A 21,638-nucleotide genomic window follows, 5' to 3' on the forward strand; every position below is an offset into this window, starting at 1 on the left:
ACATGGCTCATTTCTCCATTAAATAAATATTTATTTAATGTTAAATGAGCAAAATTATGTACTAAGGATTATGATTCCTATGGCAATCTAAATAAGAAAAAAATACAATGCAGTAAATACCAAATGACATGTTACAACTGAATACATAAAAAACAGAGGTGTTAAGTAATGTTAATAGGACTAAAATAATTAGGAAAATCTTCCCCAAAGAGATCATTATTAAATCAACTAATGACATTTTCATTGTAGGAATTCCGCACAGACAAAAAGGCAAGTACTAAGTAAGACATTCAGCAAATATATTTTAAGTGGAAGGCTAAATTGGGGACCTAATGAGATAAATGTGGAGAAGACAGTAGACCTAACAGATTGATTTTACATTCAATGTAATAGGAAATAATATCATACTAAAAATACTTGGATAACAGAAGAGCAACATGAATAAAATGCTAATTGATGAAGATATTTCTTTCATACCTACACGTAGGACAGACTATAATACTGAAAATAAAACCAGGAAAACTGTGCCAGTTACCCAAATGTAAGGTGATGAAGGTCTGTGTGACAGTGGCTGAAGAAGGCTTAGTGTAGCCAGGTGACAGGCTGGGGGGTTATAGGGGGAAAGATCTACTAGTTTCTTTGCAGCCAAGGTTACCACAAAAATCAAGAAAAATTTCTGGGCTACTGGAAAACTTAAAGGCCCAGAGGTCTTCAGAGCAGCGCCCATCAAGAAGATCCCACAGCTATAGTTTCAGTGGTACATATGAGGATGTTCTGTGACTTCCATGAGGTACCACAGAACTGTCTTAGGACTGAACAAGAAGAGTAAAGCTTATTCCATTAATCACTCCAAAGCTGGCCACCTGGATTTTAAATCCAATTTGATACTATGCAGACAATAAAGTTCAGTTACAAAGTCAAAACACGTGTTCTTAACACATTAAATACCACACCTTAATGCCTTTGGTGGAAGATCTCTGTGATATTATTATTCTTAAGTGGAAATTAACCCTTACTCATGAACAGGAGTTAAAAGGATTTCAAGAGCATAAATTCTTTTCTTTTTTTAACATCTTTACTGGAGTATAATTGCTTTACAGTGCTGTGTTAGTTTCTGCTGTATAACAAAGTGAATCAGTTATATGCATACGTATACTCCTTATCCCACCCCTGTAGGTGGTCGCAAAGCACCCTGCTGATCTCCCTGTGCCACGCAGCTGCTTCCTACTAGCTATTTTACATTTGGTAGTGTATATATGTCAGTGCCACTCTCTCACTTCGTCCCAGCTTACCCTTCCCCCTCCCCGTGTCCTCAAGTCCATTCTCTGTGTCTGTCTTTATTCCTGTCCTTGCCCCTAGGTTCTGCAGAACCTTTTTTTTTTTTTTAAGATTCCATATATATATATATATATATATGTGTGTGTGTGTGTGTGTGTATGTGTTAGCCTACGGTATTTGTTTTTCTCTTTCTGACTTGCTTCACTCCATGACAGATTCTAGGTCCATCCACCTCACTACAAATAACTCAATTTCGTTTCTTTTTATGGCTGAGTAATACTCCATTGTATACATGTGCCACATCTTCTTTATCCATTCATCCGATGATGGACACTTAGGTGGCTTCCATGTCCTGGCTATCGTAAATTGTGCTGCAGTGAACATTGTGGTACAGGACTCTTATTAAACTCTTGATGTAAACAGTAAAGGCATAATGACTCTTGCTCAGGGATTGCCTATTCCATCAACCCCTTGAAACAGACACCCTGGCCCCTGACTGGAGGAAATTAAAACAGGTTATACCACTCACATGGTTCTTTTTAAGGGGCAACCCATTATTTGGTCATAAATTACAGCAGGCAGGTACACCTGAAAGTCATAAATTGTTTTGTCACATCAAATTTTCCCTTTTTTTCCTACTGCAAATAGGCCCCAACCTACAGAATAATAAAAAGTATAAAATCAAACTAGCAATTAAAATCACTGGGGAAAATATAGGTAGGAAATATTTAAAATTTCATAATGCTTTATGACCAGAAATACTGAATAATCATAGATAAGTGAAAGTTGCCTGTCATCACAAAAATCAAAAAGAACTCACAGGAGCTATAGTTTGTTAAATCAAAGAAGTCACAAGTCTTTAAGCCATTAATAATGATTAACAAATCACCGGCACCATGTTGGGGGAGGGGGACGCGGAGGTCCAGTTCTTGATGAAAAGAAGCGTCTGGTAGAGAGCCCCAAATGACCCAACAGGCCTCTGTGCTGATTGATGGCATTTTCCATGTACTAAAGGAAATGTCAAAAAGCACACCCTTAAACAAAAGAACAATTCAGAGACAAATCCTGGCGATAAAATAAATGTGTCTGCTAAGTATCTCGTCAGCAAACTGATACACTCCGAGGTGTTTTCCATTTGAGAGAAATCTTAGGTGTTTACATCACCAGTGAAGAAAAATGAAATGTTAGGAAGATCTGAAAAAGGGTCTCTTGCGCTGTATTCCCCTTTTCATAAAAAAAGAGGAGAAGTCTTAAAAAAAAAATTTTTTTCCAGGCCAGGTTCAAAGACATAGGAACGGCTTTACCCACAGTCCCACGTCTGGGGCAGGGGTTCTGCGCCGGGCCACGCCAGGGCCCCCGAGGCAGAAGCCACCCACCACGAATTCCCAGCCTCTCAACCGCGTCCCTCCAGAAACCGAGAGGCCTTGACTTTCCGGTTGCTCACATGACCCCACTGAGAACGCGTTTCTAGCCGAGCTGGGGCCGTAGGGCCACCTCACTGCACGGCAGCCTCCAGTGATGGGCACCCTGAGTGCGCCCCGTACGTGCGTGGCACATCGAGGCCGAGCTGGCAGCCCACCTGCTACCTTCACAGGCACACTCCAGTCACGCACTTCGCTGCCACTACTTTCTTTGCCTCGGCTCCCGCTTTCGGAGAAGCCAAGCGGTATTTAAACAAGTTACGTCCCCTCCGTTCCCCGAACAAGATGCCCAGGCGCGGAGCCACAACACCCCTTCCCATCACGCTCCCGGGGACCGACCCCCACGGGCGGCCCCTCCGTTCGCCCCGCGCCCAGGCTCTCGGGGGGCGCTCCGGCGGGGCAGCATCCCGGGGGCGCGGGCGGAAGGGCTAAGCGGCGTCCGCTGCGCCGCCGGGGGGCCTGCCCGTGACCTTGACCGAGACCGAGGGGGGGCCGGCGGGCTTACCTTGTTGAGATGGGGGCTCCGGGTCACGGCGTAGCCGCGCTGGGGGGTGTGTCGGCGGCCGGGGGCTTGGGGCTGCATGGCGGGCGGCGCGCGGGGTCGGCGGGGTCGGGTCTGGCCGGGTCGGGCCGCTGATGCTGCCGGGACGCCCGAGCTGACTGGTGGCGGCGGCGGCGGCGGCGCTGGGGAAGGGCCGGCGGTCGAGGGCGGGCGTGGGTGGGAGAGAGGGGGTGGACGCGGCGGGAGGGGCCGGCGAGGAGCCCGTGTCCCCAGCCCGGCAGCCAGCGAGAAGCGCTGAGTCATGGCTGGGGGAGAGGCGAGCGGCGAGCAAGGAGGAGGGGGAGGAAGGGCGAGGCCCGGGCGGTGCCGCTCCCTTCCACGCCCAGGTCCCCGCTCGCCATCGGTTTAGAGGCGCAACCGTCCCAGCCCATCGCTGCGTGGGACGTGGCCCGGTGTGGCGCACACAGTGCCCTCCTTCCTCCAGAGAACCAAATGGGGAGCAAGGTCAGGTTCCCCCCGCCCGGCCCGTGGGCACCATCACCCCTGGCCGAGGCGGCCCCGCAGCCGCACCCCGCGGGGAGGTTGAGATGGGGTGGGAAACGGAGAGCCTCGGGCAGAGAGGACGGCTGCCCAGACACAGTGGGGGGGCCGGGGGCTGTTTGCAAAAGGCCTTAACTGACTGATGCGAACGACACTTCATCTCTCCCCTCCTATCAGGCGCTTCCAAACGCGCTGCGCACAGTTCCAGATGGCAGCCAGGGCCGGGGTTCGGAGGAAACCAACCTTGACCCAGAAAGAACAGGCCCGGGTAGAACTGGGAGAAAGGCAAGAGAGGAAAGTGCGGGCCGCGACGCCGCAGGAGTCTCTGTAGATCATCCCTGGGAATTTTATTTTAATGCCATTTAATATAAAAGACAAGGTGCAAATGTTAGAGCCCACTGGACAGTCACATTTATCTTGTATATATTGTTCCCAAGAGTTCTAGAAGCCGAGATGTTTACGAACCTCTCTCTCTGAATAATGGTGGGTAACTCAATCTTTAAGGGCTTCAGTGTCTTCTTTGGTAAGAAGAGAAGGTCGGAATAAATGATCTTCCAGCGCTGGAATTCCATTATTATTGATATTTATACTTGAAGTTTCAAGGAATGTTGGAGCAATCAGATCACAGCCAAAAGGAGCGTCAGACACAGCACACCCTAAAGGCTTCCTGTGCCCCAATTTCCTTTTCAGTTAATAGGATCGCTAGTTTCTGCCCTGTTCCTACCTAATGATTTTACAAAAAGTAGTGTTTGGGATTGAGCGTTTGATTTTATATATCCATAAACTAGACGTTCAACCAAAGTGTTTCATTTCTAATTATGTTACTTTTCCTTATCAGAAAGATTTGTTACGGCCTTATTTTTTGGCCATCCAGAAGCTTCTTAGGGCTAGCCTTTAAATTATCTAGAATCAGTTGCTTTAATAGAGAACATTTTATTTGCATCACAGAGTTATTTCAAGATTCCTTGCATTCCAGTAACACTTTTCCCTGTGAATTCTATAATCCATCAATAATTAACCCAACAACATCTGAGAAGAAGGTATACTTTACAAAACTCACTCTCTTGAATTAACTGAGGTACATTACAATTAGCGTATTTTATTGGCGACAAGACCAGTTTAACAACAGGGCCGGAAACAGAACACAAGATGCTGAAGAAGAAACAAAAATGTTAGTACAACAGAACCTTATTATAATACAGCTCTTTATTACATAAATTTAGACACATTACCTGTCTATTCCTAGTTTTGTGATATAATATTTACAGATAGAAAGGCTGATGTAAATATAGGGAGTAGCCCCAAAAGAGTGTGTGGGCTCTTCCCCCAAGCCATCATTACAGAGGGATTACAGAATCCTAACAGTGCAGGGAAAGTTCACATCTCCCTTCCACGTTTATTTCTCTCGTGAAAAGAGCTTCAATCCTCTTGAATGAAAGGATAAGGCCTAGCTGGGGGAGTCATTTTGTATACCCATGTGCAGTTCCAAGAGTACTGGGAAGAACCTATTTTTCCACATAAATGTTAGCTACAACACCAACTTTTTCCATCCTTTTTAAAGATTTGTAGGTTTAGGTTTTATTACAAAAACCAAAAAACACATTAAAAAAACCAAACACATTAGAAAAACTTCTGCTATAATTTCCCTTACGAGAAACTACAGTCACTCTATACACAACTGACAAGTTAAGAATGCGTGTGATTCACAAACAAAGGAACTAGAATCTGTAGTTTCTGATGCCCAGTGAGAATACTAGGTCAAAAGCAGATATTTCTTGCCCAAGTTTAATGCACAATGAACTCTAATCATATTTAAATATGATTGTAGCATTCCTATCTAAGGTCATTGAGATTTCAAGCAGAGAAAATTCAGGAAATACGTAATAGCACATGCAACATTTCAAATGTAACTTTCACGAGAAAAAAACCTAATAGAAAAAAGCTGTAGCTGTGTGATGGTTTGTGATATTAAGTAAATGATTTTGTATTTCTTCACACAAAAACACATTATTGCTGTGTAAAATTAGTTCCAATTTTTCTTTTCTTTTTTAGTTAAAAATTTTAACACGCCTGGTTCTTGGTGTGTTTCTGTATGAAGGAAAGACCTTTGACCTTTGGGGGTTCTAATTTGAGAATCCCAGTGTCCGATATATTAGAGAGGACAAGGCCTACGAGAGTGGCCAACCCTAAAAGTTCAGAATCAGAAGTAGGCAGCTGAATCCTTGGGGTGGCCAGCCCCAGGGTAACTGGCAACCTCGGCGAGAGTTGACTTTTTGCCTGCCTACTGCAGTGAGGATACAAGTTGAATGAGCACTAATGGGGGGGAGGAAACACTTTACCTCTACCCATTTTAGGTTGTCAGCTGGGACGCTAAGAAGATAACACATTAACAAAAGAAAAACAGTTCATTAACTAACACGTGCAGTGCACATCAACCAGGAGAAACCTAAAACGAAGAGTGGCTCAAAGCAGTAGCTTAGAAATGCGATCTATACAGCATCTTCGACAAAGAACAGTAAGTTGGTAGAGAAGTGACAGGACAAAGGAAAGCAGTTTTAGGCTTCCAAGGGCGGCAAACTCTAGGAAGGTAAATACATGGGAAGAAGTTAATGGAATAAGATTTGTTTGCAGATTCCTCTGGTCCTCATAATTTGGGGTGACATATCCTGGCTTTACCTGGCTCTAAGGAATCCTTGATGAACCAAGCTATAAGTTATTGGTATCTGAGTATTAGAGTAACAGGTGAAATGAGTACATGGGTCATTTCATTAGAATGTTTTACAGAGATGCACCCTTATTTTATTGTTCTTTAAGCAAAAGTTTATGCAAAAGCCCCATCCTCTAGGAGACCCTACAGAATGTCTAGAGCCCTGTAGAACACATCTTTTTTTTAAAAAAAAAAAGGAAGCAGTATTTCTCTTTATTAACCCTTAAGAGCCTTACCTCTACTATTAGGAATAATGTAATACCATCTCATTCTTAGTATATATTACAATCATTAAATATAGATGAACACATAAAAATACAGATACTGCATGGTGATTCTGTCATTTGGGAATAAATCTATAGACTAAGTCAGAACATGCATAAATCATTTATAGCTTAACTGTTCCTTTATACCTGAACAAGTTTTCATTAAGCATGCTAATAGTTTTCAAATGATGTAATAAAAAATATGCTTGCAGTATTTGGCTGAATTACATTTGGGAAAAAGAAGCTAGCTGTTTCACCTATTTCAATACTAGTATAGTCTGGATCATGTTATACATGTATAGAAACTTAAAAGATCATAAATTTCCCATGAGGAGACATTATTTAGTCTGTGTCATGGTATGTATTTGCAAAACATTTTAACACTGCAAACATTAGAAGTTTCAAGATGGTGCACTGGAAAAAGTTTATACTCTACTACAATGATGCCGGGTACTTTTCCACAAGGCCTGTTAATGTCAATCAACTGGAGGTGGGAGTTTCAATGAATTGCTTGATATCCATCATTTCTTGGTGACATGAACTGGGTTTTGAAGGTTACATTGACTGGATTTACCAATGTTTTTAGCTTTTCTACAGCAAGAAAACCGACCATTAGGGCAACTTAAGGGGAGTAATCTCCATGGTACTGGAGAATAGAAATATCTCTATTAGCACCACTGATAGAACCCCGTGGAATCCAAGCCCCCAGTGGAAGTCAGCAACTGTGCTGCCTGCCAGTTACTGCTGAGTGGTAACAGCGGTGTACAAAGATAAAGTTCCTTCCTAAAAAAACTACCCAAAATAGGGCTTCCCTGGTGGCACAGTGGTTGAGAGTCCGCCTGCCGATGCAGGGGACACGGGTTCGTGCCCCGGTCTGGGAAGATCCCACATGCCGCGGAGCGGCTGGGCCCGTGAGCCATGGCCGCTGAGCCTGCGCGTCCGGAGCCTGTGCTCTGCAACGGGAAAAGGCCACCGCAGTGAGAGGCCCGTGTACCGCAAAGAAAAAAAAAAAAAAAAACTACCCAAAATAATAATGTTAAAAGGAATACTCTCCTTCACCTCTGCTCTATCAAAGCTTTTACATTTTCTGCTAATTCCAGGTTTATCCTCCTGTGAATCTAGTGAAAGCCCAAAAATATAGCCATTTAATGTAACAGGCATAACTGACGCATGTAGGTAGATATATTTGAAATGTGAACTTCTGATACCTGTAAAGCCTTCTTGCCCATCCAAGCCCTGTATCTCTCCATCCACCAGGAAAATCACCACAGCGGCTGCCTTTCCAGGATGAGCAGGACAGGAAAGCGAGCAGACACATCGGAAGCTGAAAGGAGAACGTGGTCCAGCCAGCTACAGCCCCTCTGAAAAGCACAGTTTAAAAATCATGGATCATGGCCAGTGGTTTTCAATCTTTCTCCCATATTAGAATCCCCTGGAGAGCTTTAAAAACACTTTTGACTGGACCCAAGGTTGTTGATTTCATTGGTCTGGGTGGTAGCTTTAGTACCTGGATTTTATGCCCAAGGTCCCCAGATGATTCTAATTTGCAGCCAAATTAGAATTCTGTACCCCTGGTCTAGAAGAATGGTTCTTACACTTTTGCTTGCATCAGAGTCAGTTGCGGGGCTCATTAAAGCAGGGACCCACTCCCAGAGTCTCTGATTCAGTAAGTTGGAGGTGGAGCTCCATGATTTGCATTTCTAACAAGTTCCCAGGTGATGCTGTTGGAGATAGTCAAGTGACCACATTTTGAGACCCACTGATCTAGAGTAATGCTATCCAACAGAAGTATAACATGATCCACATATGTAAAGTTTTCCAACTAGCCAAGTTTTTTAAAAAGTAAAAGAAACAGGTGAAATTCATTTAAATCATATATTTTATTTAACCTAATACTATATCCAAAATATTTGTATGTCAACACATTATCAATATAAAAATTACTAATGAGATGTTTTACTTTTTTCATTTGTACTAAGTGTTTGAAATCTAATGTGTATTTTATACACACCATGCATCTCAATTTTGACACCAAATTTTTATCAGAAGTGCTTTTTCTGTTCTTAGATTTTATAAAATTTAGTTGAACTAGTAGATGCATATAACCAAGTTGCCACAAACATACTTAAAAGTTTTTTCGTAATGAAATTGAGTTTTATATTTAAATTAAAATCAAATAAATTTCTTTTCCCCATTTGAAAAATTTAAGACTATTTGGTCTACTGAAGGTTGATCATTAACATTACCTACCCGTTTCTACCTGTTTGTGTAGGCAGCTTCCATATTGGTAATGAATTGTGTTCCTAAAGTTCATATGTAAGTCAATCGTATTGCATTTTTTTCATAGAAATAATACAACAAATGCTTCCACAGTAGCCTTTAAAAGCCCACTAACACATAATGGCTGAAATATCATACAAAGAATAAAAGAGTACTTCCCTGAAGTTTTTAAAACATATTTCTGCATAAAATGTCTGACAAGTTCCAAATCGGTACTCCATGAGTAGAATTCTCTTTCAATATGCCCTGAGAAAATAGAAGAGCGATATAAAGATTTATTTCTCAATAGATATGAACTATGTCACTTTCTTTAAAAGGCAGAATCAATTACAGTCACATCTGGTTTGAAATAATAATTGTTTTATCTCACTGCATAAATAAAGGACATTCATACAACCTGTGCCTTAAAAAAATCACAGAAATATTTCCAAATGCAAAATATAGTTCCTATTTTTATACTAAAATTAAAAATAAGGACTAGTTCTAAATTTAAGTCCTCTGCTCAAAATTCTCCATTGGCACCCACCTCACTCATGATAGAAGTCAAAGTCATTACATGGCCTACAAGGCCCCATAGGAACTGCCCCAGTCCCTTTATCTCTGCGGCTTTGTTACCTTTATTTTCCTCCCCCCTCTCCCGCTATTCTAACTGACTGTGACTGCCTTACCTTTCCCCAAATAGGAGAAGCACATTCCTACCTCATGGCCTTTGCTCTTGCTGTTCCTTCTCTGGAGCACTTGTCCCTCAAATATCTACATGGCTCCCTCAATCCCTTCAAGTCTTTGCCCAAATGTCATTTTTCACCTGGGGCCTTCACCAACCATTCCATGGAATCCAGCAATCGCTATTCTTCCTTCACCCACCTTCCTTACTCTCTATGGTTCTTCCTTACTTAATTTTTCTCCATATAACTTTTTATATTTAAATACAGAATGCAATTCACTTATTATTTGTTTGTCATCTCACTACCATGACTACTAACATGTCAACTCCATGGCAGTGGAGGTTTTATATCTTTTGGTCTTTTCTGCGAAACCCAACACTTCCATGTTCCAAAACTCCACATAAACAACTTTTCTAACTTATTTTATGATCTATTTATTTATACACACATTTCTTTCACATATATATTTTTTTATTTGACTGTCTCCTTTAAGCCTTCTGAATAAAGGGAATAGATCCCTTCATCTTTGGCAAAAGATTTATCTGGAAATAATTAACGAGCCATCAGAATTGGAGATAGAAAATTCGTTGTTGCAATGGTTGGCACAATAGCCTTTCAAATAATCCTCAGTTTTCAAATCGTTCTTGAAAAATTCACGTTTACTCTATTCCTATAGAATTGCATAAATTTGGCTGAGGCTGTTCTCTAAGGAATACTCATTTGGATTGTACAACTGTATAATGTTTTATCATCCTGTACAATTATATCTACTGTCAATAAAGTATCCATTCATTAATGGCATGTCTTATATTATTTAAAACCTAAAGTTACATCTATTATGAAAAAGATCCAGTTAAATATTTTTGCTATTCAATTTCATTGAATTGAAATTTTACTACTTCCTTACATTTGTTTTTTATCAATTAATCTAGATAAAAACCAACCCCCAACACTGTCATGGATAAATCTGTAACATTGCTTCCAAGTGCTTTTTAATATAGCAACTCTGTCATTCGTTGGTATGATTTTTTAAATTCAATTTATTTAAACCAAAACAAAAAATGAAAACACTTCACCCATTTCTCCCACCTCTCCCACCCACCTCCTCTGGCAACCACCAATCTGTTCTCTGTATCTATGAGCTCGTTTTGTTTTTTTTTTTAAGATTCCACGTATAAGTCAGATCATACATTATTTGTCTTTCTCTGTCTTACCTACTTCACTTAGTACCATGCTCTTCAGGTCCATCCAGTTTGTTGCAAACGGCAAGACTGTCTTCCTTTTTTATGGCTGAATAATTCCATTATATATATATAATGTGGTATATATATAGATCACACTTTCTTTATCTACTCATCCATCCATGGACAATTAGGTTGTTTCCATATCTTAGCTATTGTAAATAATGCTGCAGTGAATGTGGGGAGCATGTATTCTTTTGAGATAGTGTTTTGTTTCCTTCAGATAAATAGCAAGACGTGGAATTGCTGGAGCATATGGTAGTTTTATTTTTAATTTTTGGAGGAAGCTCCATGCTGTTTTCCATAGTGACTGCACCAATTTCCCTCCTGCCGACAGTGCACGAGGGGTCTCTTCTCCACACCCTCACCAACACTTGTTATTTGTTGTCTTTTTGATAACTGCCATTCAAACAGGTATGAGGTGATATCTCATTATGGTTTTGATTTGCATTTCCCTGATGATTAAGTAGTAGGTTAGAATATAGAGTCTGGAACCATAATTCCTGGGCTTCTATTCCAGCTTTGCCATCTCCAACTTGTGTGCCCTTCTTAACTTACCTCCCCTTGTTTCCTCAGATGATTTAGCCTGACTAGTGATAAGCACTAGATGAGTATTCATCAAATGAAAACCAACAAGATGAATAAATCAGGCACACTACTCTATGAACTTTTAAAAAGAAAACACTACCCATCACCATCACTAGAAGAAACTGGAGTGTCCTAAGGACATGATTTTTAGTTAGAATTTCAGCACTTAGATGTTTTGGCATTAAAAAGCAGAATTAAGTGACTTGACAAGAGTTGAGTATTAATTCTGTAGGCTTATCTAATGTACTAGATTTTTCTTGTATTTTTTACTCTTGTAACAAAGTAAATATTATTTGAAGTCAGTTGTTTTTGTTTAAATTTCGTGTTTTTAAATTTGGAGATGAAGGTGCTTCAAAATATAGTTGAATCCCTGGAAGTTCCCCTGATTTGTTAGTTTTTCCAAGATATCACCACAGAACAGCTTCCATAACACATCATTTCTCTATCCCGGTCAATTTTTTATGAGTTGCATGCTACAGCTGACCACTCTCATTGGCCATTATATCCGCACTGGTCCAAACCTCTTCCCTAGACTGAGGAGTGGTAGAGCTACTCAGATTCTATGGGAAGCAGGGAAATTATGTTATGAGAAATTTGGAAAAGCTTGTAGGGTATTCCATTTATCTATTGGTATGTAACATATTACCCCCAAATTTAGTGGCTTTAAAACAATAATAACAATTTCATTCTCTCTCATGGTTTCTGCACGTGAGAATTTGGGAAGCCTCAGCGGGATAGTGCCAGCCCAGCATCTCTCACGTGGTTGCAGTTAAACAACCAGTGAAAAGGGGGTAACTTAGAGTAGCTGGAGGCTGTCCAGGCAACTCTAACTCTAACTCTCTCTCTCTCTCTCCCACACACACACACACACACACACACACACACACACACACACCCCTCAAGTACTCTCTGGTTCTCTCCATGGGGTCTCTCACTGTGGGCTAATTTGGGTTCCTCACAGCATGGCAGCTTCGGAGCAGTCAAACTGCTTACTTGGAGGCTGAAGGCTTCCAGAACAAGTATTCCAGGGAACAGGTTAGAAAAAGTGCTTTTCCTTTTGCTTACCTAGCCTTGGAAGTCACAGATTGTCACTTTTCCATACTCTCTTGATCCAGTCACAAAAGCCTGTCTCAATGGGAGGAGTGCCAAAGCCACACTGTAAGAAGAGCTTGTGTGATAGGAGATTTGTTGCAGCCATTTGGAAAATACAACCTGCCACATAGGAGTGTGAAAAGATCTATTAAAATGTTTGTTCCCATCACGTTTTTTAGATACTAGTTCATCTAAAATATGCAGTGGGCAGTACACTTGACACAAAGTATTCACACCAATATAAAATGTGCATAAGGAAACAAGAAACACGTATTCTAGAAAAGCAGCCTAGAGGGCAAACTGTAATTCAGTTTAGATACAGACCCCCAACCTTTACTACATCTTCAGTGTACCAGGTTTTGGAGTCACCGATGATGATTCTGAATATTACAAGATTTCAAAGTGCTTTCTAAATTGTTTTCAATCTGATTTAATGAGGTATATTTTCTTTCAATACTCTGAAAAATGACAATACATAGAAAATATATATATTAGTGCCAGAATATTAAATTAGCCATAATACACTATTCTATAATACCTTAATTATCTTAAATAGTTAGGAGGTTACTAAATTAGGCTAGTTTCATAGACCGCTAACAAGGAGCAGTGAAAAAATTATATATTAGAAACCAAAGACATCTGGGCCTGTTGGAACCACGTATTGGTTTAGTTTTAGTAAGAATACCATATTAAAAGTAATACTGAACACTGAATACCGAATGGAGTTTTCTCTTTTTTTAATTTGGAAAGATCTGCTCCCAAACTGTTGGGCTTGTTGTATTTTACAGTTCTGTAATGTCTGAAGTTTGTATAATTACTTTTACATTCAGAAAAAACTTTAAAATGTGGAACATACCCGGGAGTGTCTATAATTATAAAGCAGAAACTAACACACCATTGTAAAGCACTTACACTCCAATAAAGATGTTAAAAAAACCAAAACAGGCAACTTCTCTGGCCCCCTTTCTCTCGAACCAGTGAACCTCGCCCAGGAGGGCTCCCTAATAAAGGGAGCTTGAAGCTTTAAAAAAAAACAACCAACCCAATATACTGTAAAATTTTAGGAATCTCGATTTTTTTCTTTTGTTCCGAAGGTAATTTAAGATGACAATTTGGCATATGCTGCTTTACAGTATGGATACTCTAAAATCTCTGCTTGCCAGGAGGCACTGAAGCCAACCACATAATGCAACACGGAGACAAGGAGGATAAATTTCATAATACCCTTCTCTGCCAAACACCTGTGTGGATCCACCCTACTCTTCTAACTTTGAAAAAGCTGGACTAAAACCAAACCAAAAAAAAAAAAAAAAAGATTAAAGTTAAAAAACTGTGTAGAAATGTAACCATTTTTCGTAACACTATATATTGAATTTACCATTTAATGCAGACTCACCCAAATAACAGATTATCATGGAATTTAGTTAACAAATAATTGATTTCCAAATATAACATGATGTTAATAGCAGTTCTGTAAATGACAATATTATGTGGCTTTTTTACTTCTTAGTATCTGCTTCATGTTTTGAAAAACTTGATTTTAAAGTTAGAGAAAATACACATTAAATATGATTGAATTTCAAATAAAGTTTTTCAATCACAAGAAATGTTTCCAAAAAAACTACTTAAATTTCTCCTTTTAATGAATAGCGAGTAAGCGCTTGAAAATTGCCATTCATTTCTGACACTGTGTTAAACTATTCGCCTGTATAGCTCAAACAGATGTTATAAAAAGTAATGAATCAAAAAAAATCACACCCATAAAAGGGCTAGCCTTATTTGGTTGCCTTACTTAACTTGAATTTTAAGAGACAGAATATTCTGTGTGTTTGGAGATCAACTCAAAACACATCGACCTTGTTAACATGAAGCTCGCGGGCTGTATCTAGTGGTTAGCATCCAGTGACTGCCAGAAATACAACTAAGCCAGCCTTACGCACCAACCATCAATCTGTAATGTCACCAGAAACCTGGCATTTCAAGTCTAGTCCTAAACTGAAGCTCTAATACCGTGGCAGAGCCCCAGACCTCCTGGTTTATGGGAGAGGGAGAAAATGTGTATGAAAGGTTGTACTCAGGAGAGTTATACAAGAGGTTCATTCATGACACATGAAGAGACTTGGGAGAAAGCACGTAGGCCAGGGTGGAACACTAAAATAAATTTTGCTGCAGTGGAAACAGCAAAGACATGATCTAATTTCTGAAGGAAAATTGGAAATTTGGGGGCAGGAGAAAAAAATCGTATAGATGCAGCAGGAGAGTTATTAAGTCACAAGTCACTGTGGGGTTCTGAAAATAACCAGGCTTAAAGGGGAAAGGTAGGGATGGGGGGAGGGATATAAACCTTAGATGTAATAGTGCATTTCCAGCCCTGTGCTTATTCAGATTTGGGGGATAGGTATTCTTTGCTAGAACCATACGCCAAAAATGTTGGAGGAAGCAACCAATCACCTTCCCTGTGCTCCCCGCCCACCCCCCACCACCCCCCACCACCCCCCACCACCCCCCACCACCCCCCAGCCCCGGACAGCCTGTTTATCATCTGTGGCTAATTGAGGTTAAAAGGTGGATTCTGAGAGCACTTTCCTCTCCTGCCGCGTCATGCAGTGAAACTAGGCTTTGGAAAGATCTGAGGCCATTATGCCCTTACCATTGTCTTCCTGTGGTGGAGAATAATAGCAAGGCAGGAATCAAGTTCTATCAGGTGAGCCGGACCTGCACAAAAACAACAAATAATTCCCCACTCGCCCTCTTCAGCCCTTACCTTGCCTTTCTTTATGCTTTACTAAACCACTACTGATGCAACGGGAAAAATAAAAACAGGGAGCAAAAAATGAAAAGTCTATGCTGAGCAGAAAAATGGAGGAAACTTCTGGAACACAGGCCAAGTTAGAGCAAAATGATACAAATCACTGTTAAAAGGAGTATAACAAAATGCCTTCAAGCTTTTGGAACTAAGTTCAGAAACAGCTCTACGTTTGTCAGAGAATAAATGATTGAAAGTTGTACAGGTCATTTCCCAGAGTTGATTCGTACTTGACTTGTTAGCCCTGTCTACAGGGAAACTGATACATAGTAGGAGAAACTACAAATATTAAATCAACTGGACTTTGTTATATATAGTTTTGCTTGCAATTTTCCTGATAATATCTGTTGGGGAGACATTAAATCTATCTCATGAGAATAAAATAGTTTTTTAATTACAATATCTTCCTCCAATCTGTATATATTCTTCATAATAGATCTGTACATAGCAAAAGTAAAAGGGCATAAGAACAAAGTCCTATAAATTTGAAGCCTTATAGTAGTTTCTGAACATTTAAAGAGCGGTAGAGAGAAGCACAGTATTTTAATTTTCTTGTACCTCTTGTACCTAAAGATCCCACTTTTTCATATGCCCTACTCCTAGCTCCCACATCTTAAGGAAGATACAGCCTTACAATATTTTTCAAAATTACCTGCTTTAAAACCTTCATCAAACTCAGAGGAAAGAGCTATTTCTTCCCTTAGTGATACATTTTACTTGAATTTATGTTCCTTTTGTTTCCCAGCTCTACTCCTGACAATCTTTATGATCTATAATATTCTTACAGGAACTAGAGTGCTTAATAAACCCAGCCTAAACTTGAAATCTCCTTAGAGAGATTCCTTTTAGAAATTTATAAATAAATATTTACCACACTCCAATTATTTCAAAACCATCAGTAAATATAAATTTATTTATAAACATAATAGTTACATGTTTTTTTCAGGTATCTCCTTATTTCTATACAGTCATTTAATGAAACTATCAGTTTTACAGTATGGAGGTTCCTCAAAAAACTAAAAATAGAATTGCCATATGATCCAGGAATCTCACTCCTGGGCATATATCTGGACAAAACCATAATTTGGAAAGATACCTGCACCCCTATGTTTACAATAGCCAAAAACATGGAAACAACCTAAATGTCCATCAACAGATGAATGGATAAAGAAGATGTGGTACATATATACAATGGAATACTACTCAGCCATAAAAAAGAATGAAATAATGTCATTTGCTGCAATATGGATAGAACTAGAGATTATCACACTAAGTGAAATGTCAGACAGAGAAAGACAAATATCATTTTATATCATTTATGTGTGGAATCTAAAATATGACACAAATGAACTTATCAATAAAACAGAAACGGACTCACAGATATAGAGAACAGACCTGTGGTTGCCGAGGAGGAGGGTGGGTGGGGGAGAAATGGATTGGGAGTTTGGGATTAGCAGATGCAAACTATTATATAGAGAATGGATAAACAACAAGGTCCTACTGTATAGCACAGGGAACTGTATGCAACATCTTGTAATATACCATGATGGAAAAAGAATATATATATATATATGAATCACTTTGCTGTACACCAGAAACACACTGTATTGATAAATCAACTATACTTCAATAAAATAAATGTTTTTAAAAATCCATCAAAAATTAAATCTATTAGTTTTCTAATAGGTTGCTAATATTTCTACCCATTCAACTTATTAAAATGAAACAGAAATTTAATGCTACAAACAAAACTTAGGGGAGATAAAATATCATTGGAGAACCATAAAATTAGATAATTTTTTAAAAATGAGTGAACTGAGATCTTAGTAAGGACAGTTCTGCTGGAAATATGCTCCCCTTACTATGAAATACTACTGATTTATTGACATCTACCCTAAAGGCCATTTTAACGTTTTAGTTACAACATTAGCGTCTTCCTGATGGTAGATAAGGTAGTTCTTTTTTTTTTTTTTTTTTTTTTTTTTTGCGGTACGCGGGCCTCTTACTGTTGTGGCCTCTCCCGTTGCGGAGCACAGGCTCCGGACACGCAGGACGCGCAGGCTCCGGACACGCAGGATGCGCAGGCTCAGCAGCCATGGTTCATGGGCCCAGCTGCTCTGCGGCATGTGGGATCTTCCCGGGCCCGGGTATGAACTCGTGTCCCCTGCATTGGCAGGCAGACTCTCAACCACTGCGCCACCAGGGAAGCCCGATAAGGTAGTTCTTGATGTATTTTGTTGTCTATTAATGTGTAAGAAGTTACCAAAAAACTGAATGATCTAAAATAACATTTTTATCTCACAGTTTTTGTGGGGCAGGCATCTGAAGGCAGCTTAGCTCGATACTCTGGTTCGGGGTCTCTCTCAAGGCTGTGTCAAGGTGATGGCCAGGGCCATCTCAAAACTCGACCAGGGAGGATCAGATTCCAAGCTCACTGAGGTGAAGGTTGGCAGGATTCAGTTTCTGGTTGGCCTTGCTGGCTGTGTGGGACTCCGCACAGGGCAGGGCAACCACAGCAGCTTGCTCCATTAGAAGAAGCAAGAAGAACCGGAGAGAGAGAGAGAGAGAGCGAGCACAGCACGAGCTTCCAAATTTCAGGAGCGACATCCATCGCTTTTGCCCTGTTCGAATCTTTAGAAGCAAATCACTAGGTTGTCTACACTCAGGGAGAGGAGATTGCACAAAGTGTGTGAATACCAGGAGGCAGGTGTCTTTGGGAGCCATTTTAGAGACTGCCTACCACACCTGATATGGGAAATTCTTTATAATTCCAGAGCTTTTTCAGATCTCAACGCTTTTGGATAACAATTTCCAAGGGTTAGTGGTTTTTATTTTAATAAAATGTGGTCTATTTTGTACTTTAAGATTTTTTAAATGGGGGGGACGGAGATATTTCTTATAGCCATTTTAAAATAATTGCCTAGTTTTCACTGATTAATGCTATATCTGAACATTTGATATATCAAAACCACTTTTTTGACTAAACAAAATTAAAGCGAGTCAAAATGAAATAAGTAATATAGTTTTCCAAAATATGCTTCAGTATTGAGCTAGATAATATCATGGAATATAGCTTGTTTGACACATCTGTCATTCATAACTCTCATTTTACAAATAAATTAAGATAAAGGGCCATGATAGGTGGACATTACAATTGTTTCCAAAAAATAAACAAATCCATAAAACAGTCTAGTCAATTCTTTTTAAAAACTTCCCCTTCTCACTAGGTCAAGGGTTCTCAACCAGATTTTTTTGTTTATTTATAGATGTGAAAACTTGATGTGTTTGTGCATTTTCTGTAGAAGGAGTTAATAGCATTCATGAGCTTCTCAAAAGAACAAGAACCATTGTCCTAGGCAACAAGAATTTCGGCACTGAATCCTCATACAGAGTCTCATGAATTTGCTTCATATAAACACAAAAAAAAGTAAAGCAAAATTATTGAATTTTCTTTTAAACTGTCCATTTCATCAATGTAACTAGTGTTGAGCTCCATATTCACTCAACAAATATTTATAGAGTATCTACCAGATGCCGGCCACAGTTCTAGGCAATGGAAACACAAGTCCCATCCTCAGGGAGTTCACATTCCTGAGGGTAAGGGGGTGGAAGACAATAAACAGTAATGTATACAATATTTGGTGTGATAAACGTTGTGGAGAAAATAAGCAGGTTTTTCCTGAATTCTTTCAAGCTTTCATGGAAATATACAGTTCACCGTAAATCAGCCCTTCTGATCTTTCATAAAACTTTTTAACATCAGTAAAATACACTCAGTTCAGTCCAGCGAATATTTATGCAGCACTCGCTATGGGCTGGGTATTGGGCCAGGGGCTGGAGAAACAGAGGTGGACGTGCTTCTCTGAGAAGTTTGTATTATGGGCTTAGAGGGATCACTTCCTCTAGGAATCCCCTCTGGGAATCCCCTCTGTGATCATACAGTAATCTGGGCATACCTTGATTGTGCTTACCTCCAAGTCAAATCTGTTTAAGTGTATCTCTTTGCTGCTTGATTATGAGCTCTTTGAGAGCAAGACATACATTTCATTAATCTTTGAATGCCTAGTGCTTGGGGCATGGTAGTTCAAGAAATGTTTGTTGACCTGAACTTGAAGAGACAGAGGGATTGCACATGCCCCAGGACTTTCTCTAACTTCTATTTTAAGTAGTAAGATGCAGAATGACTGACATTTTTCCTCCCTTAGGTTTTAGTCAAAATCAATGAATGTCGTTGATATGAGATCTGTTAAGACATAAGAAATGTCTTCATCAAGACCATATGCTTTCTTTCTAGGGAAACTGGTTAGAAAGACATTGCTGTGTTTTATCAACCAAAAACCGTTCTTCATCTCAGTCCTCTCCCCCTTTCCTGACCTGAGCCGATGGCACAGCTCCACCCATCATGTTCCATCTCAGCTCTTGCCCTGAGATCAGCAAGTGACCTGGGAGATGGAGAAAAGAGGATAATGTTATTAAGGCAACGAACTGATCGTGTCTGCTTCGCTGGCAAGTTTTAGAAAAAAGGCACATATTAAATTTTCCAAAACAGGAATCAGATTCAAGTGTCAGATCTTCAGGGAAATAAAGGGATAGATAAAAATTCAAATCAAACTCAACTTCTCAAGGTCAGTGTGTACACTCTATCAAAACAATTATTAAAATCATGTAACCATTTCTCTCTGAATAAGGATGAATTCTCTGCCCACACCCAGCAAATTCTTTTTTTATTCTAAATTTTTGTCAAAGGCAAATGCTTTCCCACACTCAGAAATGCATTCTTGGTCCTCCGAGTATTCATTTTATGCCAAGTTTCAAAGTTTTAATTCTAAACTCTTTAGTTTAGTTTTTGAAGTATACATTATAGCACAAAAGAAAATTTTTTTGTTTGATTCAAACAGTTAATCATTATTTCCATGAATTCTTGAGAAAATTACTTTTAATCTAAGAAGTAGAAATTCCACCAGATAATCTCATTTTTTTGAGAAGATAACAGATATGAGGACATGGAATCAAAGGCCTGCATCCTCATTTTGTTGCTACCTTCCTGTATTAATACAATTAGTAATATGTTACTATGGCCCAGGAAGAGTTGGGTTTATATTAACAGTCCTAATAATAAATTAACAGCCCTGTATCAGCCAGGAGAGAACTCTCTAATAGAATGATACAGTGCTCTGTCATTGCCTTTTTTCTTTAACACTCTTCAACTTTTTAGATGAAACTGCAGCAGGCATACCTTTTAAAAAAGTAATGTAAGATATATTTTTTATAATGTCTTTAAATTATAATAATAGTTCATGCCTAATATAGGTAATTTAGAAAACATGGATGATGGAGGAAATCATCCATTGTGGTGTGACTTTTCCTTCTCATGGGCAAATTATATTTCTTGAACAAATTAGCATGGCTCTGAAATTTTTTTGTGTTTGCTGGATGCCCATTTTATAGGCCTAGCAACATATTAACTAAATTTATGAATGACATGGAGAATGGAAGCATAGCTAAGATAGTAGAGGAGAGAATTAAGATTCAAAACCTCTCCACAGTATTGTACACCAACTATACCTCAATTAAAAAATCCGAAAACAAACAAGCAAAAACCTCTCCAAGAGGCGGGAAGAATTAGATTGAAACTAACAAGATAGCAAAAGTAAACCACAGAGCTCTAGTACAGAAACAACCGTGTAGCATAGGAAGGGCACAAGGTGTCCAGAGGGGAGTTCCTGTGGAAAAGACCCAGTCCTTCTAGTTGATGACAACTTAGTATTGGGCTATAGTCACTACAAAAAAAGATAATGCAAGTTTATGTCCCAGGAGTGAAGTACAGAATCCAGGTGAAAGGAAGAGATGCTGTCGCTGTATTCCATGTCGTTTGGGCTACATCTGGAGTATTGTTTACATTCTAGGTTTTAGTCAAAAACCTAGACTATTATTTAATTTTTTCCCTATAAACTTAGTTCATTTAATTTTTGTCTGTTTGTCCATTTTTTCCCACTAGAATATAATTTCCCTGAGAATAAGGTCCCTTCAGCTTTGTTCACAGTTAGATACTGTAGCTTGAACAGTGTTCCTATAAATATTTATTGAATGAATTTACAGAGAAGCAGATTTAGGCTTAACAGAAGAAAAAAAAATTTTTTTCTGTGGGGATCAATCACTGAGCATACTTTACATTAACCAGTTTTGTCTTCATAGTTTGTCATTAGCTATTTTTTGAGCACTTATATGCCAGAAATAGGCAAAGAAGACAAG

General features: G+C 39.4%; 1 protein-coding gene across 1 annotated transcript in view; it reads right to left on the bottom strand.

The window, feature by feature from the left end:
* Positions 1–3,490, bottom strand: part of ME1 (malic enzyme 1) — a 189,657-nt gene extending 186,167 nt beyond the window's left edge. Inside the window, exon 1 of the mRNA XM_029223996.1 lies at positions 3,205–3,490. Coding sequence (XP_029079829.1) covers positions 3,205–3,282 — 78 coding nt within the window. The 5' untranslated portion in view covers positions 3,283–3,490. The remainder of the gene's footprint in view (positions 1–3,204) is intronic.
* Between the last annotated feature and the right edge of the window lie 18,148 nt (positions 3,491–21,638).

The sequence above is a fragment of the Monodon monoceros genome, unplaced genomic scaffold (assembly GCF_005190385.1).
Source record: "Monodon monoceros isolate NGI ecotype Baffin Bay Population unplaced genomic scaffold, NGI_Narwhal_1 Super_Scaffold_15, whole genome shotgun sequence".
NCBI lineage: Eukaryota > Metazoa > Chordata > Mammalia > Artiodactyla > Monodontidae > Monodon > Monodon monoceros.